Consider the following 27729-nt stretch of genomic DNA (forward strand, 5'->3'; position numbering starts at 1 on the left):
GAAAACTGATTGTGAGTATACTTATACAGCACAGTAAGATGTTCATACTGCACAATCCTAAAATGGTCTTAGTTGTTCTGCTCCCTCCAAGTCTGGAGAATTGAGTCTGAGTGACATTGTTCAAACTGCATGAGTAACTCAGGGGCCTATGTCTCATTTCGGGTGGATGGCATTTATGCTACTTCATCACTAAGGTTGTATTTATGCAGCACAATCTAGTGCTAAGCAGAGATAACATTGTTTTGAATGTGCTAGCTTGGACAGCCAAATTGGTATAGCTATACACAGTGTTGCCTGCAGGTTAACAGGTTCTGCTTTCAGCAGGGCTGTTCAGCCCAGGCAAAATGCCACGGTAATTCAGCAAAACCACTTCTGGGATCTGTGCTTGCTTGTTCGCGGCTCAGCACGGCACTGCACCATGTCACGGAGATCCGTCTATTGACAGGTTTGTTGCTTCCAGCTGTGCCAGTGACACAAACAAGGTCACTTTTAACCTGACCTATTTCAGTAGGGACTGGCAGGACTACAGTAGCAAAATTATACCAGAAGTGGTTAACAATGAACAGCTGAAGAAAAAAAACATTTGGAATCTCTTTATAGTCTTTCTGGCGAATGCAAAGTTTCTGAAAACACAGGAATTATCCGACTGGACAGAGCTAAACCAAGCATGGGGCACCTCTGGGAGGCAAGCGTTACACCAACCTTCTTAAACACTATGGTTTCCTCTTCCCAGACCGGATTAACTGCATTGCCTTGGGAGGTCTTCGTCTTTAAAGCTTTTCTTCTTGTATCCACAGGCAGGCCAAACATGTCAACTTCTACATAGGTACCAACTTTTTTATCAGAAAGAAACTGACCTGAAATTATCTAAAAACAAAACAAATGAGGATCATTAGAGATAATTTTGATGGATTAGGAAATGAGTGGCTGAAATTCAGATGGATAATTCTCATTAATGATAAGAGAGAATGTGTTCTTAAAAAAACCCAAACAAACTCCCCAAAACAATAAACAAACCACTGTCTAACATTGCAGACAGAAAAACAACTTCAGAGGCCTGCTTTTCTGGGACCTTGTGACCCTGAATTCCCCTGTGAGTAATAATGTGGTTAAAATCAAGCTGCTGGCCTTCCCGCAGCAGGAATACTAATTTGGATCTCATTTCTCAATCTGTCTGCCTATTTTCACAACACTATCTTTGAGGCTTGTAATTTCTAGCCAGTTACAACCACAGGTTCAGAAGATAATGCTGGAAGAGAAGAGGTTTGGGCAGCAAAGAAACTATGTGTGCCTTTTATTGTGAGGGAGAAAGCAAGCTAAAAAATATGTATTCTAATACTAAGGCTCTTTGCAGAGATCAAGTTTTGCTACTAAATGAAGACAGCTATGAAATAACTGGTCTTCGCTACATCTTACTTTAAACTGGGAACCAAACTCTCCTTGCAGCCCTGAAAAAAATAAAGGCAGGCCTGCAAATCAGAAAATTGAAGAGGCAGGGGAATACACAGCAGGATCGCTGTACCTTAATAACTGCAGATTTGCTGAGAGCAAATCTTATTCAGTTTTCAGCTGTATCTTATGTGGCCACTGACGTTATAACTAGCAGAGTCTTCTCTGAGCAGGCAGAAGCAGCTGCCTTCTGACAGTTGTCTCATTGCTGTTAGAAACACTGTGCATCTCCTAACAGCTATTGAATGATTTCCACCTCCATTTAGTAAAACAGCAGAAGAGGGTGCCTCAAAACCCCCAGGAGGAACTAAAAGGCTCTGTGATTACGGGTCACCATGAAAGGTCACTCCCAGCTAGTCGTCTTTTTTACCACGCACGTCATCAGGTTATTGCTTTGTCCATATCCCCCACAGCAGCGCGCTGCTACACTCGTGTCTGCAGCCCGAAAGGAAATACTTGTGTTTCTCGCAATGAAAACAGGAGAGTATTTTGCAGGTGGATTCTGTAATAACGACACTGTTCTAATGAACACGTCCATTAAAGGAATAACAGGATTTCAGAAAGTTTATGCTTTTAGACCTAGAGATATACCGAGTATAAACTTGTGATCCTGTCATAGCCAATGCAATCTATCACTCTAAACATTCATAGAAGTAGTTTCCAATTTGCAGATTTCTTGAGGGCCCTTGGACTTCTTGAGGAGTCCTTAACAAAGTAACCAAGAAAAGCGAGTTGGCAATGACTTGCAGCTGACATTTAGGGTTCAACAATTTCCAACTTATAGGGGGCCAGAAATTTGTTTTTATACTAAGCAGTATACTGTTCTGGCTATTTCAGTGCAACCTACCACTTTATAACAGCATCATGTTTTAAATTCATCCCTTTGTTACTAAAAACCTGGCCAAATTACTCTTAAATTCAGTAATTTCCTTGTTACTTGTATGAAAGAGAATATATACAATAAAAGTACTCTTATTTAACCTGCAATATGAAATGTGGGACGAGATCCTTCACACTTCAAAAATTAAATGTCACTCCCTGAAATTAAATGCATTTTATTTTCTTGAATTAGTATGGTCATTTGCTAGGCCACTGCAAAACAGACACATATGTACATTCTGACATAGTCAAGAGAGCATTTTCATGCTTTGTATACATACCTTGACAGACAAGGTATTAGCTACTATTCCATCCACTATACTTTCAGTAAATGGGTCAAAATGTTTGTCTGGTCTTCTCATGAATTCTGGCTTTAACCTGTATCCGCTTTTGCCATTGTACTCGTACATTCCCATGTTTATTTGCATAGACAAATCTAGGTGGGAAGTAATATTGATAAGGATTAGTTCTGGGTACATCACAATTAACAATAAGCAATAAAACAATATTATGCACTGTAATTTCAAATGCATAATGCAAACAGCTATTTATGGAATACTGTTGTTGGTTAAGAGAGGTGTCAGATATGATTGCAGCCACCCTCCTGGATTCTTTCCATAAGAAAAAGACATCTTTCAGACACTACTCTGTAGATAACATTTTCAAATTTTAGAAGGAGCATTTATACTTAACTGTTGAGTTCATCAGTGTTGTACTGACTCAGAACCAGACCTAGCAGAGTACTTACGTCTCTGACCCCTTCCAGAATTAGTAGGATGCTAGGTGCCTGATACTTGTTTGAAACTGGCCTGAAGACGTTTCTATTTCTCTATAGACTGTGTCTATACTGTGGTATAGTGCTCCTTCACAGTCCTGCCTCCCTGCTCACTCACATAAGGGATCCAGCGGAGCATGCCACAGCTCCCTTGCAGCCTGCGCGGGGGTTTCCTTTCCATGGAGAGGCAGCGTGTACATGGCCACAGCTGGGAAAGGAACAAGGCAACACCACCAGCCTAGAGACAACGCGGCCGGGATATGTACTGGGATCCAGCAGCTGACTCGTACATCTCATAGAACAGACATAGCCTTGGAAGACAACACGTCCTATTTCAACAGCGTGCATCTAGGAGCCTAAATGTATTTGTTTTTTAAACACTCACTTTTAAAATGGAATTTGCTGTCTAAGTCACTTCGGTCTTGATATACTGAGACTTTGCAAGACACACAAAAAAAATCATTGCCAGATCTCAAATGCTGCTAATAGTTACCACTTATAAATGATGCTAGCATGGAAATCATTATGTGTGTACATTGTACTAGCTATAGCATGTTAATTATGAATATTGTTCGGGTCTGGTTAAAAAATGTTAACTAACATTAAGTACTATTCAATTGCTGACCGTCTTTTGGTGAATAAAGCCTTTCCTGTCTCCCAAACAAAAACTGCATCAGAGAAGTGGAAAAGTACAGCTAACTAAATCAAAGGACCATCACAACTTACCTACAGTTTGGAAGTTAAGAGCAACCATCTGGCAGCCGGCATTCCAAAAGACCTGTGGCATGTAGTTCGAGGAATCTACACGTGTTCCCTTTGGGTAAATTCGGCTTAGCTGCATTTTGTTGTATCTAAAGTGTGAGTAGTTAAGACATGGTTTGTGTGACAAAAAACACCTTGCAGAGAGGTTATGCAACTGCAATATTTAAATACAGATGATCTCTACAGAACGGCATGGCTTTGCTTTTTGAATTTCTGCAACCAGAATGCTTCCAGAGGTCCAGAATTTTGTAGGAGACATGACAAACACAGGGTGATTAAAGGTGCTATTTGTTCCTGTACAGAGTACCCGGAGTAAGCAAGGAAATAGCATAGGCATATGCATCAAAAAGATAGCATTCATAAAACTCCATGTATCATCATGATTACTAATTTGCAATTTTCCTAAGACTGTGTTTATAGAGACTAATTAGCTGCAACCAGCAAACCTTTCACTGGTGGGGGGAGACGTGCTCAGCTAAAAAGTAAGTGCTCCTCTGAAATGAGCATTAGAATTAGCCTCCACATACAGACAGAAAGGATGAGTATGCACTTGTAGACAAGTCTACCAATCTCGGACATCACAGCATGCTGCAGGTTCTCTTTCTCCATTAATCTTTGAGGCATTATTTTATCTTGTTCATTCTTTCTGAACTGCAGCCATGACAAGAGACAGTGAGAAACACTGAAAGGTCTAAACAGATTCCTCCTTAGCTTTTCTCTAGAAGTTACAAAAGAAAAACTAAAAAGGAAGTGGGTGCTAATAAAAGGGTTCAGTGTTCTTGGAACCACAGGAACAAGAGCTTGAAGAAAAGCACACTCTCTTGTACGACTTTGCAAAAAGTTACCCACATCTTGACAATTTTCTCCCCATAACGCCTACTATGTCACATGGGATAAGTTTAATAATGAGAATATAAAGCAGCAGGTCTTCAATATGTAGCCTATTCCTTCTACTGTTAGGCCACGTCACAAGGATTCATGTCAGCTTTTAAATTAGCTCATCAGAACTCAGCCCTGTTAATTCATCCAGGAAGACAGTCAAGCCTACAAATTTCATTTGAGTTCCCTATTTTCACAGCTCCTCTCTCCAAATTCCAGTAAAGCCCCGTAACAAATCTAAGATTTAGACAGGCTAGGAAAGCAACTTTCAGAAAAGTCAAGGATACTCCACAAATTCCACAGGAGACTTTGTAAGTTGCTCAAGCCCTTTGGTTTCCACGAAGGAAGACATTTCAAAACTCTTGTTGCGTTCTGTAATTTTAAAGGGGAGAGAAAACAGTGACATATTAGAGCATGAAATCATACGCGGTATATGAGCTGCAAACAACCGGTTTAGTCTCAGTTCCTCTAACCCACCTACTGTTCACCAGCTCATTTCACAGCAGTCTCAAAGGATTCATCTACACAATCGCTTGCTGACAGCAACCAGCTCACTCTGCACATACTCAAGGGCTCTGTCAAACGCACGTTAGCGCTCCCTGAATGAAGGGGATTGGCACTGCCTGGGAGAGGTACTGCACCAGCTGCAAGTCACCAGAAAGTCAGTGCATGGGCAGAGGTCTCTCATGTCTGCTTACAAAATACCACGTTGATATATTCTGAGAGGTAGAGCCTCAGGCTCATAGGTGAGGAGTAGAGGTGACATGGTTGCTATTGTGGGGACCACAGAGGGTCCTGGGGGATCTCTAGACTGTCTTTGCAGGTGGATGCAAAGGGTCTGAGCCAATTTGAAGCTGCAATAACTAATGTCATATCAGATTAAACTAAGCAGTGTGCTAGCTGTGCCTGCAGTGGTGCTTGTTATCTTCAGTATGGCAGGGTAAGCTCACATCTGCCTCGAACAGCCACAGAAACATTCTAATCTAATCAAGAGCAAAGGTACATTTCTGTGTCCCAGCATGTCCCCAGACCTAAACCTAGATTCATCTGGAGCTCTTTAATTTGGTTCAGCTTTCTGAGCTGGCATACAACAGTCGTGAAAAGCCCGTATTAAGCTTTTAAGTTAGGGGAGCTAAACATTCATTTTAATATCATGTTACTCACCTTTGCCTGATGTGTGCACAGCCTTTCAATGTACCCATGTGACATGCTTTTGCAAAAAGCCTAAGTCAAAACCTTTTTAGCCAAAGTACTTTCTCCTTTAAACTTCTGTACAGAAGGTAAGGATTCCTATAGAAAAGAGCTTCTCATTTCTTCACACCATCAGCTGTGCATATTGCCTAGAAGGGGCCACAGCACTGAGAGATCACGTCCATTAAATGTTTTAGCATTGCTCTCTAAACGAGGCAAACAGTGCACGTGTTGCAACATGAACTCTCTAGCCTCACCACTCCACTGAAAGCAAACAATAAGCCAGAGAAAGAGCTTGCCCTCACCTGGTTTTAGATATAATTGGACTGCAAAAATCCAGCGATGGCCAGAAGGCCAGCCTGGCCAGCTCCTTGAAGTCAAACTGCGAAGCCGTAGGAAACACATAACACTGAACAAAAGCACTTGTCTTGCAGAGAGAAGCAGGACAGAAACAGGTGGGCTGTTTCCTTACAGGAAGCCAAAAGGGAAGCAGAGGCTCTAAAGTGAGGAGCTAGAATCTTTTGGCCAGTGTGGGAGGAAAAAGGCAGAAGTGCTGCCAGCTGGTGATCTGCAGACTCAGGATATGTTGAAGAATCAGAGGATCACCGTGTGTCCCAAAAGCGATTATCTCCCTCTAGGAGAGCTGAGACTAGTATTTCATTGCAGTCCCTGTTCCCTAACCTCATTCTACTTTTCATGTTCTTTTATATCCAGAATGAAGGTTTGGTTTGGCATTTTTGGGTTTTTTTTTTATTTTGTTTTTCCAAAAGCATTTTCTTACCATTCTCTCTCTTTTAAGAAGTTTGAAAACCGCTTTCTAGCTAGCAACCATCATGCTACTGCCATTAGTCATAGCTATTATAGAAAGATTCCTGCCATTCCCTCGAGGCTGCTCTCCTGCCATTCATCTTCCCTTCCAACAAGCAATATCCTCTCTTTCTCCAGACTCAGTTCCAGCCAGCTCGCTCCCATCTGAGCTCTTTATAAAAAAGATCATTCCTCTCCCACCTCTCCCCTTACTAATGTGACAGCACTAGCAACACACGTACAGCACTAATGTAGACTATCAGCACATCACCTAGATAACAAAGCAGTTTGTTGATGAATAGGCATTCATGCACCTGAATGCATCGAGGTTCACTTTTTGCTAATTGAATTACGAGTTTCTTATGAGTCACCTAGAAATGATCAACCCAGTCATGTGAGTATTCCACAAAGGGAAGCTTTCCTGAAGCTGCTAATAAGCACTTTTGTTTGCTTGTCTCACATGAAGGAAACATTACAGCTGATGGCTACTCAGAGAAAAAAAATCAAGTGAAATCTTATAAAATGACATTGAAACATATTGCTGATTTTCTGTTTGACCCATCCTATTCTTCCTCTTCTTCACTTATCATTACTTATTTACTTTAAATTACAGTTATTTACTTTAAATTCTGGCCTACCAGGAAACAGTGACTGGATTTGTCGTACCTCCATGGTTATTTTACTACTGTATGACTGCTATGTAAGGTGTGAAAAAGAATCCTCAGTATCTATTACCCCCAGGAAAGAAAAAGAGCATGCTTTTTATTCTATTTAGAATACAGGTGCTAGAATTTGTTGCAGTGATATATTGTGTCTCTCAGCTTTATATTAAAATAGAAGCTCATCCATAGGAAAATGGAACTTGCAGTTGTTAAATGATTCAGCTACTAAATGTCCAGGGCTTAATCAAACTCCTAATTAAAATAAGAACAATTATTTTCTTATGGCATCTGGAGAGGACTGAGAAACCCATTTGAAGAAGAGACTGTCCAGGAGGGACATTTCTCTCTCTAGCGACGCATGACACTACGCTATCTTATCAGGAGGAAGTCACTATAGAGTGGACAAACTCGTTGCAAAACTGGTTGAAAATCTTGAAAAAATACCTCTAAATACTTACCAGTTATGTACTGTCAGACAGAGGGAACATAACTAGCAAGGTCAATCAGGGGACTGTTGTAGACCCAGTTCTATTCAGTACTGTACTCCTATTAACAATTTGGATGCAAGGCTAGGAAATACACTTCTCAAATGTGTCAATGACAGCAGCAGCGAGGTGCTGTAAACACTACAGAGGCCAGGATCACAAATCAAAACAAATTTTGAATTAGAAAATAATACATTAGAAAAACATTATAACATTGAAAAGATGATGCTACACTTAGGAAAAAGAAGTCAGGTGAACAAAAATAAAAACTGGGCAACAACTGGATAGGTGGCAAAACAGCAGAAAAAGGTTTTTGTGGTGATAATGTGCTATTGAGGGATATTTACAAATACAAAAAAGAAAGTTTCTGATTCTGCCACTATGTAACTCTATTGGAATAGCCTTTCTGTCGCCAATGAAACTACATTTATGCTCATACTTAGGCATGTATGAAACTATCTGCATTAAAGAGTAAATTTTTTATAACTTTGATCTTAGCTGTTTTAAAGCCATGGCACTTCAACACAAAAGTCTTTCAGTGGGGGGAAAGAAAAGGTTAGTCTTCTGAATGCATTTTGTATCATGTTGACTACTTTTTTACTACTCATAGCCTTAGACGCCCAATAACTACAGTTAGTGCATATACATATACACAGTGCATATATGCAAATAGCAAAGAGGGCTATTTTCTTGACTCATGTAATTTTAATACATTTAAGGATGACGCCAGTTGCAAGGATCTATGATATTTGCTTAGCAATGCCATCTCTCCATTAGAATACTATCACAAAAAAAAAAGCTTCTTTGGAAAACTGAAATTTTATTAACCACTGGGAATTAAATCAAAGAAACAAGTACAAATAAAACATTTCAGTAACTGATGATAAAATGGAAAGGAAGTAAAGATCTAGCACCAAGCAAACAAAACTTAGTTTCCTGTAGTTTTAAATTGAAAAATGATACTCATCTAATGCTTTCCTACTTTGCTGATGTTCACTGAATTTAATGAAGGTCCAGCAGGAAGTCAGGGCCAGGAGTAAGCGCAAAACCCAGAAGTCATGTTATAGAGGCCACCACTCAGCCCCACCAACCAACCAGCAACATTTACCACATAATCATTTTTTCTACACAAACATCAGAAATATTCACTCCTTAACATTGAGTTCACAGAAACAATTTCACTGATCAAAGGTCACACCAAGACTTACAGTAGAAAGTCTGGACATGAACAGTTCTTTACAAAATACGTAACTCGGAAAGGCACGGGCATGTGATGCAGAAGAACCTACACATGAGAATTTTACAACAGCTGCATCAACTTGTCTTGCTAGGATTCACATGACTTCCTTTCCAGAAGGAATATTTCCTTCCCACTGTGTACTTGTAATGCTCATTAGAGCTAATGGAAATTACAAACATCCAAGGGACACTATTATAAGGAACTGGCATAGAGCTCTGCATGATTTTGTGGAAGCTTGTGTGTATGCCTATACAAACACACACATACATATAAATAGGTAGATGACTTTTTAACATTTACTTTTTTAATACTGCCTTTTGTAGGATGTATTTAATACCATTCTAATTCAGCAGTTGTGATCATAATTATAAGTTTATTATTCAAAAGAAATAAATGGAAAATCTTGTATACAGATACAGACTTAGGAACCCATTGCGTGTCCTTTGCCAAGGCCTCCATAAATCCGTAACAAATTAAAATGCTATATGCTTCTTTAACTAAAAAGCTCTAAGAGCATATTGTAACCTGTCAAAACAAAGTGCAAAAGGGCAGGCAAACAGTGGGGGGTTCTGCTCCGAGAAAGCAGAAGATGCGGCAACGTTCATTAAGGATGCCATAGAGTGCATTCCCAGCAAGGCATCTTCTGTAAAAGCCAGCAGGGGATGAGGTTATGGCCTTTTCTATACAATACACAGAGGAAGGAAAGATGAAATTTGCATATGGGAAACGCAAACTCTCTGCTTACACTAAATCCTTTATAAAAGTAGCATTGGCAAAATATAAATGCATACCCACAAGCTGAAGGAATACTTATGATCTCCTTCCTCAAACTCCTTAAATTACTCTTCAGTCATGGACAACAAATACAACGTAAGTACAACATTTTCAGAAATGTCTTTGAAATGGCAATTACTGTTGATGAACCTTGATATTTAGACTAATGCACATCTCGAGACAAATGTGGAATTATTGGGCTTAATACCAAGAGAACATTTTCTACCATTGTGCCTGTATCTAACTGAGAGGATTTCTTCCAATACCTCTAGGTAATTTTCAGCATAAGATGTTGCTCATACTTAGCTTGCTTACTTTTTGATATTTCAAATGACTCAAACTTCACCGGCTGTATGTAGTTCACCAGGTTAGACATTTCTTCTGTGGCCATAGCCTCACTCCCAGCAGTTCCCTGGAACAGAAAAGGGAAAACATTGCAGTTTTAGCCTATCGAAACCCATGGTGGCCATCTGTGCAGCAACCACAAATACCAATGTCCAGTTTTGTGTCTACCATGATATCTTCCACTGATTCTGGCTTAGTGAAGTCAATGCCTCACACTAGAAGCTTCATACTACTAATGAAGAGAATTTGCCATACAGTTTTAAGGTCAAATTAAACTGATGCTGTATTCATTCTTTTTACAAGGCTCCTTGGGAAGGGAGTGCATTACCTTCACACTTGCATGGGGCTGAGTACACTTACCAACACTGTTGGATAAATACCGTAGCTCTAACTTCTCAACCTCCAGTTTTCACTTCCAATAATGTTAAATATACCACAAGCAGTTGGCTAAAACAGATCAGCCATGGTGTTACTAAACTCTTATTCTTCAATAAATTAAAATATAAATGAACAAAGTACAGATGCGCTTCCAAGCCTATTAGCAACCAACTTCAGAAAGCTGGTGTAGCATGCTTCCCAGTGCTCTGCTTCCTTTCTCCACTAGATGGTAGTCCAACTCCTGGTAACACAAGCCAACCCATGATTGTTGGAACCGACCCATCAAGATAAAACAAATCTGCACACTTACTTCATCCATCGAAGACTTTTTACAGTCATCATCGTAGTCATCATCATCATCGCTCTCAATCTCTGCTTCTCCTGAAATGTTTTAAGTACAGGATAATTACTGGCTGAAGCAATAGTTATAAATTTACCAGGAATATACTTGAGAAATGTGGAACTGGCACTGCTTTAAGGATACCACATCATAGATGTACTTTTTGTCACAGAACAAGCCAAACACAGAGTCTTGAGGGATTTATCTATTTTCTGTGTTGATAAGTTCTTACTGTCCCTCCAAACGAAAACCTCCTTTTGCAGCTGCTGGACAATCGGTATTTGGAAATCATGGAGTGGGTATCAGAACTGAGAAATGAGCGTTGTGGCGTGCATAGTGTGCAGGTACAATAGTACACGCTACTCTGAAAAGATGGTCCTGTGCACATGGCCACCACCTTGGGGTTAGGAAGACTCAGGTTCAAGCTTCCTCTATGTCACAGGATCCTTGCATGACCTTGAATGAGTGCCTTCACCCCATCCATGAACGAGCAGATAACAGCCTTCCCAGGATGAACAAGTAATACATGAAAATTGATGAGATTCCTATGTGCTGTGGTAACAAGGACTGTTCAGACAAATCCATCTGTTCTGAACACAACCCGCTGTGTGTACTAAGGGGGCATAGCTGGCAGAAGCTGGCACAAGTACATCCAATTTCAATAGCTTGACTTCAGTTACCTTCACCGAAACTAGCTTGGTATACTTTCCTACTAGAATTGAGGCAGTATATCTCAAATTCACCAGCTGAGGGCAGTGCAAATCAAATAATGTGAAGACGATGCATAAATCTCATCCTTCCCTTGAAAATGCACTAAAGGCATAAATGGGACCAAATAAAACACATTTAAGCCTTGTTCCTCATAGCAGTATACTCATCAAATTTCTATAGGCTAGACTCAGATTCTTTATTGTTAATTAAAGAATGCCTCCCTCCCCCCAACAAAATATTATGATTTGGTTGCTCCAGGAATTAATCCATTAAGTAATATCTTTTTTTCCCCCCTATCTTTCTCTTTAATATTTCCTACTGTGGGCTTGGCTGTCATAAAGTATATACCATGAGTCTTAAGAAGACTCTGAAAGCTAAAGTTTAACTTACACTGCAATCACCCATCCACACCTCTGAGATTAACAACTCTCCTTAAAGATTTTATTACCAAAAGCTTTCAGCTTTCTTTAGCAGTGGCAATTTTATTTTGGTTGCACAAAAATCTAACCACTGTGCAGCATTCCCAAACTCCCAAGAGAATGGTAATTCAGTCTCTGTTCCTTATGTCAATTTAGGGGCTAATCCCAAGCCCACTGCATCCATAAAGAAATTCCTCTTTATTCCAACAGCTTTGAATCATGCCCAGTGGGCCTCTTCAGAGCATGTAGAGCACATATGATTTAAATAGTGAGTGCTCCTTTCACAACCGAAGGATGACTACCCAGCCTGAATTTCCTTCCAGATGCAGATGCTGAAAGGTCATGCTTTTATTCATGAACATATTTCTTCCTGAACATTCCATTGAAGAAAATAACATGATTGCTTAAGAGGCTCAAGGGATGGCTCAGGGAACTTCAATGTACTGCTAAGAGCCAGCCGTGCTCTCGCAGGATTTGCAGTGACAGCCTTTGATGAGAAGCCCTTCCTTGATTTATCCAGACTGGCACAATAACACTTCTCATAATCCACAGAATGGGAGACAAGGGCAGACTTCAGCCAGCTTGCACTGCTGAGATACTGAGTAGATGATAGCTCATTCCTGCTAAAGTGTCCAGGGAGGGAAGTATGCAACACGTTATGCGTTTATTTTAAAAAACTTAACAGGAAAACTCCCAAGGAGATCAAATCTTATTTTCAAGTTCTCCCTCAGACAGCAAATGCAGCAAAAATAACACAGAGGAATGCAAACACAGAATAAAAATTAATATAGTTTTAGAAACTATGACTACATCTGCATTGCCTTTACCCAGTGGTACAGTCCTATGCTCAAGATGAAACTTCTTTTGCTGTCACACTGCTGAGGTGCAAACTTAGAGCAAGCCTTGGCCAGACTGAGGAGAAACTTGAGTCCCTTATCCCTACATGCTCACCTTCCTACAGTGTTGGTGGGATCAGGCTAGGTGCCACCCTCCACAGTCCTTCCTGGGAGGGCACAGACACTTTGTATCACAAAAGCATGTGGGATTTGCTGACATACATATGCAGCTGCACTATAGGTTAAGTGCAACGCAGTGGTAGGGAGCTGTATGGGGCAGCACATTAGACCTATTGAAGATAGTTCTTCCATCAGTTTCATGAACATGTTGCAAGCCATTCTGCCAACTCTTCCTTCAGAAGCTTTTTAAATTATTGCTACTCTATCACCATCACTTCATATAGTATGTTTTATAAACATATCATAAGAATGGTGTGGGTTTAATTTAAATCTGACCTCAAGCAGGATAAGGCACAGAGAAGCTTTCTATCAAGTGAAGTACGGATCTTCGTATTTTTTGCACTGCTGTGAAAAAGACTTATTTAAAATCTCACGGAAAGCTAAATCAGCACAATTTTCTCCTGAAGATCAGCAGTAATTCTGACAGGTCCAATACAATACAATAGAATTAGCTGAATAATATACCCAACCTGCTAAATGTAGAAGATTGTATTAAGGTTGCAGAATCAAAACACTTAACATTAAGAAATGTTAGAATTAGGCTTCTTTTTCTGAGTCTTTAATTACATTATTCTTCTCATGCTCTAGAAAGAAATTGGGACTGGTTGTAGAGGAGCATAATGTCTGCAGGGTTTCAGCATTATATGCTGCAGATATTGAGATGCATATAAGGAATGAGGCGAGGAACAGAAGGGTGTCATGATTACTGTAGCTGAATACTGCCCCATGGAACCAGGCTCTACACTTGATCTTGACATAGTGTTCTTGTAAAATGGTAGGTATTTTTTAAAAAATATTCACAAACAGAAATCTGGCATCTGATTTACAGAAATGCTGAGTGCTCATAGCTGTAGCTGAAGTCTCTGGAGCTGTGATCTGAATCCTTAAAAATTCAAAATATTCTTAAAAATCAGATTCTGGATGTTGCTAGTTGGCCACTCCAAAACAGTTCTTCAGCTCTCTCAGTCTCAGTTTTTCTTAGATAAAAGTGGGTTAATATTCTTCAGTTTCCACAGTCATTGTTCAAATCAATTCACTGCTGTTTTTGAAGTGCTCATATGCAGCATTGAGATTGCCACAGAAATTCAGTGCAAGGAGAGGATGTAAGATCTAGGATCGAGTACTGAATGACAGAGAGAAAATACTGACTTATTGCCATTCTCTAAAAGAGGCTTGGGCTGTAAAGGAAAGCAGTGACCAACACAATGGTTGTACGTAATGCATTTTGGCAGTCACACATGAACAAAGTGACTAAATTAATTCTGCAATCTCGATTCTAGCATTTTCTAAGTTTTAAGTGTTTATGTTTACAATCTGTGGCTAACAGAGATTGTTACATAGACAACTAATACAGACCTAATACTCACAGTTAATTTTTAAACGTGCATACCCTAGTATGGGACTGATCCTCCCTGACTTACATCATCATCAACATCTGGAGGCAGCCCAGGTCTCTTCCTACCAGAGCCTATGGAGAAGCTCATGAAGTAGAAAGCTGTTATCCTCTATGCACACCAGGCACTCAGAAAAAATCCTATGTCACGAGACATGCACTTTGCCACTGATTTTTCAGTATGTACTGACAACAAAAACGTAGAGTTAAGCACCTGGGGTCAGTTTCAAGTTTTAGAAAGGCGTGGGTTGGCATACGCACACTTATTTTTCTGTTGCTTGTAATTTGTCTAAAGCAAATCATGAAAACAGAATTAAAACATCTCTAACACTTGGATAAATCTTCCTTTGAAATCCAAGACGTACTCCAAAGCATGACCTTTCTAAAGTTTCTTAAACGATGGTTAAAAATTCTTTCTTTCTTTGCTTCTAATAAGATAAACAATGTCATCCACGACTACAGCAGGACCATTTTTAAAAAAATTCAGCTTGAGGGAAACTGTCAGCATGAAATTTTTCAGCCTAATTAATCAGAGTTTAGAAAAAAAGTATAAGCAATGAAAACAAGAATTTCTTACGGTAATGAACTTGTTTTCTAGTTGAGATTTCAATCTTACACTGTAAGTACTCTAATACTAGGGCATAAACACTTACGCCTTTAGCGATCCCAAAATTCAGTCTTAAGAGGAAAAAGAAATTCTGATGCAGGGAAGAGACACTAGGCTGGGAATTATGATATCCAGATTTTACTGCTTGTCCTGCTGCTGATCTCCTTCTGTGGTTTAGAGTAAATACATTATTTTTTCCTTTGCACTTTTTTCTTTTCTATTTAGGTTTTAAGCTTTTCAGGGCAAAGACCACCTCTTACTGTATTTTTGCATGCCAACAGTCACAGTGGGCCCCTGCAGATCCTATAAGCATTACCAGAATACATCTATTAAATTACAGCAATCGTTCTATTTAATTTCTGATTTTGAAAATTCTGCTGATAATGAACAAAATGTTAAGTATTATTTACCATGTTTCATTGGCTACATTGCCTACAATTCTGGATGGTAACAAGAATTTGTTTTCAACAACTATTAGTTTTGCCTGTTTCCATCTTTTGAACATATGAACATGTCACAGCGCTTTGCATAGAGGTCTGGGACTTGTTCCCAAATAATGTAAGGCAAGAGGGGATTGAGCCGTGTCTGTCTGAGGAGTCGATAGCCTATCCCACAGCCACCCTTAAGCTTAACCATTGCAGAATCACTGCAGTGTAATGGGCTAAGATGCAGCAAGGCTTTGAAGGGACACCGAATGCAAGGCACGCCTCAGAAACCGCAGACAGTGTTTGCATTTGGTATGGGGCTTGGGCACACAGCAAAGGCACCCAAAGGTGGAGTGGCTGGCAGCTTGCTCAGCTTCCTAAGCAGTGCAGAAAAATGTTAGTACACATCACTGAGCTTTGGGTCATCAGGTAAGTGACTCCTTAGCCTCAAGCCTTCTTAGCCTCCTGGAGCAAAGCCAGTTACTTTTGTTTCCTACTGAGTAAGATGCACACTGGTATGCCTTTACCTTGCTAGAGCAATGTAAATGCTGTAATTAAGCATTTGTGTTTTAGGGAGAAGTATATTTGTAGATTCAATTATTACCTGCTCCAGGGGAGGAAGGTTCAAACATACTAGATGTATCACTGCACGTGTTAGAAGCTTGCTCAGAGAGCTTCTTTTTTGCACTTCCATCTGCAGACTTATGTGACTTCTTTTTATTCTTCACCAGGATCTTGTACATTAAATCCATAGGGCTTGGGAGAGGAACTCCAGGTTCAAGCTTGCAGAATAAGAAGAGAAATTTGTAACAACAACAACAAAATAAATGAGCTTGTAGCAATTTCTCAGGGCCTGCTAGGTGCAAGACAATTTTGTAACCTCTATGAGCCCTTTTAAAATGAAATGTATTTTCCACAAGAGGTAACCACCACACTAAAAGAAACAAGGCTACCGGGGGCACTTAAGAAGAAAAGAAAAATGCCTTATGAAATGTCTACAGTAATAACTGCAATAAGTATTAGTTCAAATATGAAAGCCTACATCATAAAATGGCAGCCATGAGAATCATTAATTGCACTTAGAGGATTACAATTCAGAATATCAGAACAATATTTGCATCAGAAATCATATGCTTAAGTCACCAGCAGCGCATGTTGTTTAACCCCCTCCTTCAGAGTCTGTCTGGGAAGAATGACACAGAACTAGAGCACTTCAATAAGAATTCACACAGATATTTGTGATCTGATAAATACCAAGCCATTATTACCGGATATTTTTCCAATGGATCCATAAGCAATGCATCTCCAAATATTAATCTGCAGTATTCTGCCATTTTTGCCTGCTGTTTAGGGCTAAAGGAGGGGAAAGAAAGAAAGAAATGAGATTTACTCATGCTACAAACTGAAAGCAGCAGCAATGGAGTATCTAATATCCTTAAACTAGATAAAATTTCCTGATCCTATCATTGTGAATTCTTCACCGAGATCTAGATATATCATGCAATTACTCAACTTCTCTGATAGAGCTTATCAAAAGGATTATAGATGAGGCACTGTTCACTTGAATACTAGTAAAACTGAACTTTTAAGATTGAGGTAGATTTTCCCACGCACTTAAAGAAAAATAAAACATGAGTATGTCAGCTGTTAGTGTACGGAAATAACTGTAACATGAATTCGCCTCTTTCAGGCAACATCTTTAGTCAAAATCTATGTATTTTCTCCCTTATGTCACTTTTATGTTCCAGGCACTCTTTCCCCCCACACTCACCCCATTTGGATGCCTTTCTTTCTGTCACACATAACCTAGGGCATTAAAACCTGCAGAAATGCAGCTGCATTTCTGCACTGTGCCCTGCTACGACGTGGTGACGTGGCGCCCACCTCGCTGGCCAGGCTTACGCCAGAACCTTTCATGGGTCTGGCCAGCTCAGCCAGGAGCTGGCATATCCTCATCAGCAAAAGTCACAGTGTAGATGTCATCATACTACCACAAGGAGATACTATGTCAGGTTGGAGAATTGCCCTAGTAAGTGCTGGTATAGCCCTATTTTATATGCATAGCATTTCATACTATATGCATGTGATATGCACACAACTGGGACAAACACGCCAGAAAAGCCTTCCTCGTGGAGACCTGGACTTAACAAGCTGCTAGGTGGAGCTGCTGGATGATAATTTTAGCTTGTTGTTTGGATCGGTGGTGAGATTCCTCTTCTATCAGATACCGTGCCAAATTTTACCATAGTAAATTACTTTGGTGTTTTTCATGACATCCTTAAGGGATAAGCCAAACCTCAGCAAACTCTACTTATAATCAGCTTGCCCAAAATGCAACCCCAGAATGAAGTAATTCCTGTGTATCACAATGATGGGAGTTTTAGGACTGAAGATAGGTTATATTGCTTAGAAATACTACTCAAATCATCTTAAAATGCAGTTCAGTGCTACAGCCGCTCTCTTCCTACTCCCAGACAACCGTGTATTTTTGTTCTATATGCCTACTTAAAATCTGTAACATCTGAGCTTAGGTCTCTTTGAAAGTTTCTATTTTTGATACCCTGTTGGGAAGTCTCAATTAAAGAAGGACAGGTTTATATTGCTTAATATAACTTCCTCAACTGATTGCTAATTATATCATGGAAGATACATGAATGGTATAAGCAATTATGGTACTATGGAGCTGTTTTTCATGACAAAACAGTTGGGCATATATGAAAAGAGAAGCGCTCATTTTTTTTCTCATAGACTAACAGTATAACCCTGTGTGTTTAGAAAGTTTGAAAATCCCAACATTTACTGTTTTATTTCATCACTTGAGATTAAAATAAGCAATTCCTATTTCCACAAAGTGTTTTTAGCATAGGTGACTCATCTTTTACATGAAAAAAGTTAAAAAGATATAATGGTGGGTTCCTTTCAAAAGCTCTCTACATTATCAGAACAGTGTAAGAGACCTCTCAGGAGGGAAAATCTGCCCAAAGTTGGCCTCTTCTCACATCTGCACAACTACTTACATTCTTGCTGCTCAGGCAGTTCCCCCGTTATGCTGTGACTACTCTGTCATTAGGTGGCCCCTGAGCGCTTGGCACTGGAGCAGTTCCTGGGGTCAGCAAGGCCACACCAAAGCTGAGACACAGCCTGGATGGCATTTGGATTGGAAAACGTAATTTCCCTGAGTTCAGCATTCTGGATGTCACTTCAAGCCGATATGGGGTAAACCGATCACCAGCTCAGTCATTTGCAAAACATACTGCAAGCAGGTTTTAAATGATTCCACAAAGCTGGAAGTGCTGCACGCAGTCTAAACCACTACAGTATTTCATTAACACTTTCTTCTACATGCAGCCAACTCTGCAAAAAAGTTAAGAGCCACTTTCAGCTGAAGGTGTAAAATTAAGATGAGGACAAGCAAGACAGCAGAACTAAGAACCCGCAAGGGAGAAGATGAAGGAAGAATAAATCAGGCAATGACAATATCTAACTGCCAGCTACCAAGGAAAATAAAGGCATGTCATTCTACTCTAGTAAGAAAGCAGGCTGGGTATTTGCTAAAACTCTTGCCTCCAAGGGGAGTCATTATAAGGAAGTTTATCTCAGTCTCCTCCGTCAGTGTATATTTTGAATGGATCCATGCTCTTAGGACCCAGAAAGTTCAAAGGGTATCTCCCTGAATCGAAAGAGCACAACTATTTAAAACTTAGTAATAGCCACGAGATCAGACATGAACTTCTTTAAATGGGCACATCAGCTCCAAAAGGAATTCTCAATAGAGAACAGAAAGTAGCATGCAAAAGCTAAATCTAATAAATTTCATAGGATCACCACAGCTAGAACAATTTTTTTTCATCTTCCATGTTTCACTACATATTTATCTCAAAGACAGCACAGTGAGTACTTTCATTTCCGCAAAAGAACAAAATTTGATGCAGCATATTTTGGCTTTTGGCATATAAACTCCAAAGTCATCACTTCCCAAAAGAAAAACGGAGGAAAAGGAAAATTACATGAAAAACTAACAGTTTTTAAGACTATCAAAAAATCTTGAAATAGCAGACCAGGCCAAACTAGGAAAATTTGGACACTGCAAAATTACTTTTGATTGTGAGCTGAACTATATATACAGATATTTTTAAAAACTCTTAAGAAGGGAACAGAGAAATTTAAATATTAAAATATTTAGGAGTACCACCATTTCGCTGAGTGGCATTTTTTGTATGTTCCCTACTTATATAATGTTTCAAGAGATACATCATCAGTAATAGTATAGATTACATATTACTATTAGCATTTTAAAAGCTAGAATATTAGAGTTTTTTTATTTTCCTTTCTTTTCAAAATTATGAACTGGAACAACTGATTGAGATACCTACTTTTCTACAACAACATATATCCCCATTTGTGTTGTTATGAAATAAAAACACAGATACTTTCTAAAGTTAAAAATTTCCACATCTATTGCTATGGAAAATTGTCTCTGCATTCATGTAATTTACTGAAAATTGATTTTCTTGAAAAAGCTGACTTTGTCTATTCAGTATGATTTTCACTGTATGGATCTGGACTGGTAGCACATATAGTAAATATATATCCCTCCAAAGATGTCAGGGCAGGACAAGATTAAGTGGAACACTGTACTCAGAGAAATGGAAATATACAGTACGTGAGGAAAATATTTCATTAACTTTACTGTATTGTTTGTATTTTGTTTTACTATGTTTCCGTTATGCCCATGATAAAGGTCAGTCATAGAGGCTCTCTGGCACTACTGCAGGACTTCTCCTCCTAACTTTCTGCTGTTATCATTCTGCAGAGACCATTCTTCTGTGTAAGACACAAACAAAGACACAGATCCTTCCCAGAAGTGTCTAAAATAATTTAAAGTGTAGGAAGAAAAAGTGATAAAAATCCTGTTAATATTTGAAATAATAATTCCAGCAAGAAACCAGCAATATGAATAACTGTAATTAAATTTAATCTTGGAAGCAATCTTATACGGATACTGCTCAAGGATCACTTAACCTTTTGCTATGTCATCAGTGCATTTCTAATTATAGAGTGTCTGCTTTCAGATTTGCAGATAGCTTATCTTCTTGTAAACCCAATTTCAAACGTCAAGGTCTTCTCGAGGTCTTTCCAGCAGTTTCAGGGCACTTTTCTATTTTTTGACAGACCCTTGTCTTTTCTTAGTACTGTCTTTTTTTAGTATGCTCATTGTAACGTCAATCAATACAATTGACATTACACATAATATTTTATATATTCTAAGATTGGAACGCTCACCTCTCTTTCTAGACTTTTTACTGTCTAAACTTAGGCAAGAATGAATGTACTACATGCTGGAATTACAGTAAAGGAAGGAAAAAGTATTTGCATGCTATAAAACCATTTCAGAGGAATCCCTGTAGGAAAAATATTGAAAGAAAGCAAAATGAGATGATTAATATAAGTGCTAAAAAGTAATGTGCTCACTAGGTAGACAAAAAAAAGTGTTAAAAATTTTCTCATGAACACAAACCAGAAAGAAGAAAAATTGCACTTTAACTCCAGTGGTGATTAACAGTGTCATATCCGTCGTGGTGATTTAAAACATATTTTCCTCTCAAAATCACACTCTTTTAAAACAGACATGAATACAGAACACAGGTAAAACCATATTTCTATTTAAGTCAAAGGCAAGATTTCTACTGATTTATATGGGACCAGCATTTCGCCCATGAATATTGACACCCCCCCCCCCCCACTTGAAAATCAGAAGAAAAATTGGTCACCCAAAAGAAACGGGAATTTATGTCAGGGGACTTGTTTGACAGCAGTTCTATGAAAGCACTTATAGCATTGTTTCTAAATACTCAGGGCAAAAACCATCTTTCAAATCTAGAAGAAAAACAACATTCTAAGTAAATGAAAAGACAAAAGGAGCATTCCATGAAATTAGGTGAAGGTTTCTTTGAGTGGCATGACTAATTGCAGATTTCTCTAGCAACTACTGAAGAAATGAAGGGATAATTGTAGCAGTCAGTAAAATAACTAGAAATTACTTTCAACCAAAGCAAAATCAGAAATCATACACATTGTGATGATTTACTGCAGCAAAAAATAATAAATAGCAATAAAGCCTCACAAAGAGAAAATATTAGATATTGTTTTACTGAACTTGCTTTACTAAAAACTTGCTAATGTCACAGTAATGCAAGAAAAAGACTGTCAGATAATACAGTTGGGGTGATTGATTATTCCATGGCTAGGGTTTTCTGAAGAGAAAGGTCCACTGATTTCTGTGGGGTAAATTGCAAAGATGGGAGTAATGCAGCAGTAACTCTACTCCCTCTTTGACATGTTCCTGTAGTATCAAACCACCTTCAATTTTGACAAGTTTCATCTTACAGTTTTAAAGCCACTTTTGCCCATAACATATCTGATGTGAGTTTATTTTATGTCATTATTTACTTCTTTACTTTCCTAAAATCGAACAGACCACCCTAGAATAGCTGAAGATTTAACTCTTAATAATTTTAAAGAAAGGAAAATGTACTCGTAGTTAAAATAAATCACATGCTAATTTTTCTCATCTGCCTTACAGAAACACAGTGAACACAAATTTTAAAAATACAGAAGGATGAATACAGAATATGATACTTTGAGGAATGACAGTTGAGAGTAAGATCTTTTTTAAGGACCACAGGTTAAATTTGGAAGCACTGTGAAAAGCATTATGAGTTATAACCTACAGCTGTGGGTGAGCTTAAGTGAGTCTAAGGTGATACAACACATCAAAAAGAAAAGAGTGAGGGGATTTATTAGAGAAAGAAATGAAATACAGTATCTTTATGGTCTTTCACAGGGAGACAGAACTGATTAAGCAGGGTTTAATGGTTAGTTAGCCATTTTAGTCATAACCATGTGGCCTCACAGGTGAGCGGAGTAAGCATGTATTTGCTCACAAAAGGCAGGGTGAACTTATCCTGTAAGGTATAAAGGTGGCATAGGTCAGCCCTCAGATTTTAAGTTTTTCTATCTACATCATTTTTGATCAATATTGTCACATCTGTTCTCAAAAACACTCTTACATAGCTTCTTCTACCAGTTCCTTCCCTTATGGTGAGAATGTTCTTCCTGAAACTATGGAAAACCAGCTAGCCCTCACCCCTTGTTCTCTTCGAGGGGAAAAAGTGCCAACATCTTTTCTGATTTGCATTATATCTTCATAGCTGCCCCACAGATTATTTTCTATTTTAAATGAAAAAAAAAGAAATCTCATCCCAAATTGGCCCCAGAAGTGCTGAAAACATTTTCACAGATGAATTCAAAGGGGAAAAGACAACTGAAGTTGAGGGACATCGATGTGCCAATGAGACCTCATTTTAAAAAATGTGGTCCCTATATTCAAATCTAAATAAAAGACAGTGTCAAAATGAAAAAAAAGAAAGATCAGAACCAAAAATAAATTAAATAAGCTCTCCGGCAGAAATTTAAAAGTGTTCTCACTCCTTTTCTTGTTTTTATTGAACAGGAAAATGTCCCCATTTTGTAATTAAAAAAAAAAAAAAACCAAACAGCTTCGGCAAACTGGTATTTTTGGTCAGAAACTGTACAGTTGCTGTCATGGCCAGCCATGCTGCCCGTTTTGCAATCCTGGGTGGTCTATGGTTCTCGGCTCTGTGTCTGACACTAGAGAGTATCAGACCAAATTCTGCACACAGAATATATCTATAGTGCAGCATGGGGTTGTAAATGACTAGAATATTGCTTCTTTTTCTCCGGCAAAGTACTGCTTCACTCAAGCAGTACCTACTGCGACTGCAAAGTTAGCAGATTTTCACTCACAATTATCCAAAAACTCACTTTCATATGAAAGGTTCTAGTTCAGGAATGTGCTCAAGAACATGCCCAATTTATTCTGGCTATCTTGGCTACTTAGACTGATACAAGTTTCAGAGATAAGACCTGCTCATAATGTCAAGTAATAAAACTGCCACAAATGAATACATAATTCTGTGCTTATTTGTAAAAATATAATACTAAACAGGGAAACATGGTAATTACTTACGAATCCACGTGATTTTCAAAGGAAAGGAGGATTGGAAAAGGTGATGTCTTAAACGCACACTCAGCAATAGCTTCTATTACTTCCTAAAGAATTAAAATGCATACAGTTACAAATCTGTGTGTCTAAAAGAATGGTATTTTGGTCTCTGTAAAGCAAACAGAAAAGAACCCAAAGATATGTGATATTATAACCAAACTGCCTGAAATCATATTCAGCTCTTCCATTCTGAATGTCCCGGAAAGCTCTGGATATGCTTTTGCAGCCACCAAATTTTTCAGTCTGAACTGTAATCAGACCTCCAAAATGTCTGAAGAGTCTCATGTCTTATATTACTCCACAAATGACTTATGCCAAGCTAAATCAATAGCTTAAATGTAAAATTTGGTCTTTGCATGGAATTGTTTCATGCCTGAAGCTATGGTTTTAATGAATTACTTTGCATAGTAAGAAACATGCTTTGACAAACTTCTATCTTCTAAACATCATCTGCACAAGCACACACCTGTAAAATCCTTAGTTACTCTGACTCACAAGTTTTCCTTCCCTCTTTTTCATGTGAGAAATAAAACCCTCTCAGGCAAAAAAAAGAAAAAAGATGTTTCAGTTATAGGAATTGACTGTGTAGGAATCATCAGACACAGGGCTCAGAAACTGAAGCTTTTGTAGAAACTTCCTTTCACCTTTGATGGAAAATGGCAACTGTAAATCTGTCAGAGGAATCATTTGATGACACTAATTTTAGTTGGGTGCACAATATATCCTATAGTAATGCATCACTGTTAGAAGTTATTCATGTTTCTCTGTTGGAATACAAATCTCTTTTCAGGGGAACTTACTTGAGCACTGAAGACTTCACATATCCATTGCTGTCAACATCTGTAGTTTAAAAGACCCCATGAGCCTGTTCCCTCCCAAATCATAAGAATGACTAAAAGTTACAAGAATTATTTGCTTTAAACAAGCCCTTTATTAGGAGTGCTTCTTGCTTGTCATCTGTACTTCTAAAAGTTCAATTCGGAAGCCTAACAGTTAGAAAAGCACTTCCTAAAATGAAAGCTGAGGTTGTGGCACATTCTTACAATTTCAGACTGTAGAAGCTTGGGCTTGAAGAAAAGCACAAGCTATTGCACAGCTGCTGATACGAGCTAGGATATAACAGAATTTATAGTCTTCACATAAGTAGGAAAAAACCACAGCTCAGGCACAAATTGCCATAGTATCCCTTAGAAGATGAGAAACCAGCTCTTTCAACACACTAAGACATAATGAATGCATATTTGATGAATATTTAATAAACTGCAATCGCCAAATGTTTAAATGCTTCACATATCACTAACCATTCATATACTTCAACTAAGATCACTTCTAGCCTTTTGAGAAAAAAGCAAAGGCTTTATCCAAAGAGCAGTGAATGGCGCAGGAGGCTGGACGCAGACAGGCAGGAAGCTGCACCTTCACGGCAGTTGTTCTCCCACTGGGGACGAGGCCTGGGGGTGCCCTCTGGAGTCACGCCTGGCTCTCACTTTCTCTTCAGCTCCAGTAAATCGCTAAGTGCAGGTCCTACCTTGGGCTGGCCACTGTGGGTAGGATTTTTAAAAGCATCTAAGGCAAGCTTGCCATTGCAAGGGAAAAACAGGGCTGAGAGTGGAGTTACAAATACTAAGTCCTCTCACCTAGATGCCTTCCACCCACAGCACCGGCATTAGCTTGATTTCCATCCACCTACACCTCACTTTGGTTACAGACCATCATACAGTGCTTAAGAAGACGTGAGACTGGACATGAGAGGTACTGCAGAGAGTAGTCTTCAAGTCTTTCTGGAATATTTAGTTGTGACCATCTGCTTGCGGGCTGGACCTGACGACTCTCTATGCTTCATCTGTGCAAAGTGAATACGAGACAGCTCAAAGGACCTGCGTGTACTCATACCTCTAGAGACACCTGCAAGTGCAGGCTTGGGCATTAGCAACACAGCTGATGTTAGGCACTACTACTCTTCACAGACAGTTTGGACTGACACTGTACTTTCAATGTAGTCATGCTGCAAATGACTCGGGAACATGAAAACACAATTGGGACTTTCACGTCTTTGAGCCGCTCTGAGTATCCTGCTCATCATAATTTATACACATGTTGGGTCTGGTCATGTTTTGATGTTTCCAAGATTTAGTGGCTATTTTTCTCCCCTCAGAAATGCTAGACTCCTCAGTCCTACCACTTAGAGAGGTAAACTGGAAATCTGTGACAAGCTGTTTCTAAAGGACCAGCAACTTATGTTCAGAGAAAGATACAACATATGTCACACTTTTAACGTTGCTTTGATACTGTGATCAAATTCTCCTCTTGGATTTATACAACAGAGCTGAATGAAGACAGCAGTGGTGTTCAACAAAACAGCAAAACCGTGCTTCATGCTCGTGTGTAGTAGCGAGGAGTCTTGCTCTAGCTATGGACCAGCTCCATAAAGTTATTTTCAACTGCATTCTCAACTAGAAAAAAGGATAAAATTCAGCATATGTGGGCAAAAATAGCCTGAAAAAATAAAGCCAGACTGATACAGACAAAATCTGAGGATAAGAAACTCAGACACTGGTTCAGTGGAGAAACAGGCATGCTGGTGATTCAGTCTTGCAGTGTCTTCTAACGTGAATGCAAATCTTTATGGACAGGAAAGAACAAAATGGTAAGTTCTGTATCTTACTTCAGTGGCGGAATGACTCACCTGAAACAGTTCTCCAAGGTATATATAAAGTACACACACACAGACTCCTGGTTATGGCGTGAAAAATATTTTTGTTTCTCTATAGGATCGCATGCTTGAAGCAGCTCACAAGCTGCAGCTGACAAAAATGTCACAAATGTCATAAGGGAAGGTAAAAAACCCAACAACACATAGCAACATAAGAATGGGGAGTATATATTGCTTCCATGTCCACACTTCAGAAAACCTATCTGAGGCAGTGAAAACTGGCAGACTGAACAGAAGCATTGCGTGCCATGGTCACACCAAAAGCGTGAACTGATGAATGAGTCATCAAGAGCCAGTGGTCACTCTGAACTGATTCACACGCTTCCGACACATTATTCCACTAGCATTTTGCTCCTCCTAAGTCAACCAGAATACTTTGAGAGATGAAAAGAGAACAGGCAGTCAATACACTTTTACATTTTTGTGCGTGTAGAGAAAAAAATATCTGCCCTAAAGTGAGAAATTCCTGAGCAGGTTTAAAATATCTTCTGCTATCTCCCCTGGAAAAACAATGCCTACAGTTGAACATCTAAACAACCAAGGATCATTCTCATTCCTGCTAACGCTCTTTTTAGGAATCAATTGGATTAATTTTGTTTTAAATTCCTGCACATGGCCAAAGCATTTGAGAGCTATCTTCCTTAATTAAAGGACTTTCAGGAACTAAACTCTATGCATATAAACATCAACTGGTTTTCATCAGTTCCATGGGAGACTTAATAGCAGAAGTGCAAGAAGGTTATATTTTACATTTTCCTGTGATTAAGTCAATCAGTGGAGAGCTAGAGAAAACAAATTGAAAAAAAGAAAAGGAAGGAGTGTTCTGGTGCAAGTGAAATTCGGTGTTTTGTCTGTGTGGTAGTATGGTCATTTTTTCTAAGTTACTATCTAGACAAAAAAACGACTCATGCTTCAAGCATGGGTGATGCTTCAAAACTGTAGCTAGCAGAAAAGCCACACCTATCACCTGTAACACAACAGAGCTCAGAAACGGGTATTTTTCCACATCTTCTTGCTCAAAGGTAAGTCTAGAAATACATTTCCATGAAGAGTTAGTGTCTCAAATGAACAGGAATTATTTCTTCAGACTTCTAAAATGATAACCTGATGTAACGTTATAAGCTGTGCTGACTTCCAATCTTGATAGTGCCGGAAAACACCTCCAACCTGCTCCCAACTCCTGTAACACCTCACATCAAAAAAAATCTTTGAGAATAACAACAATTTAAGCAAGATGTTATTGCTGGGTATAGTATCTACCTCTTATTATAGAATAAAAAAAACCCTGAAGATGTAATTCAAGAACACAGGCAGGGTTTGAATGGCACTAATATCCCCTCACATTCTCCAAAGCTACTCATTTTTTTTTTCATCATTAGTGCTTGAGATCTGA

At 39.0% G+C, this 27729-nt stretch overlaps 1 protein-coding gene across 3 annotated transcripts in view; it reads right to left on the minus strand.

The window, feature by feature from the left end:
- PLCB1 (phospholipase C beta 1) overlaps nt 1-27729 on the minus strand; it is a 436237-nt gene that overhangs the window by 94848 nt on the left and 313660 nt on the right. For all 3 annotated transcript variants that reach the window (XM_026094675.2, XM_026094677.2, XM_026094678.2), the window contains exons 12-20: nt 23588-23670; nt 16806-16890; nt 16142-16319; nt 10937-11007; nt 10219-10315; nt 5032-5116; nt 3830-3954; nt 2610-2764; nt 703-867 (exon numbers count right to left, since the gene is read on the minus strand). In XM_026094675.2, the coding sequence (XP_025950460.1) occupies nt 703-867; nt 2610-2764; nt 3830-3954; nt 5032-5116; nt 10219-10315; nt 10937-11007; nt 16142-16319; nt 16806-16890; nt 23588-23670 (1044 nt within the window). The remainder of the gene's footprint in view (nt 1-702; nt 868-2609; nt 2765-3829; nt 3955-5031; nt 5117-10218; nt 10316-10936; nt 11008-16141; nt 16320-16805; nt 16891-23587; nt 23671-27729) is intronic.

The sequence above is a fragment of the Dromaius novaehollandiae genome, chromosome 3 (assembly GCF_036370855.1).
Source record: "Dromaius novaehollandiae isolate bDroNov1 chromosome 3, bDroNov1.hap1, whole genome shotgun sequence".
In the NCBI taxonomy this organism is placed as follows: domain Eukaryota; kingdom Metazoa; phylum Chordata; class Aves; order Casuariiformes; family Dromaiidae; genus Dromaius; species Dromaius novaehollandiae.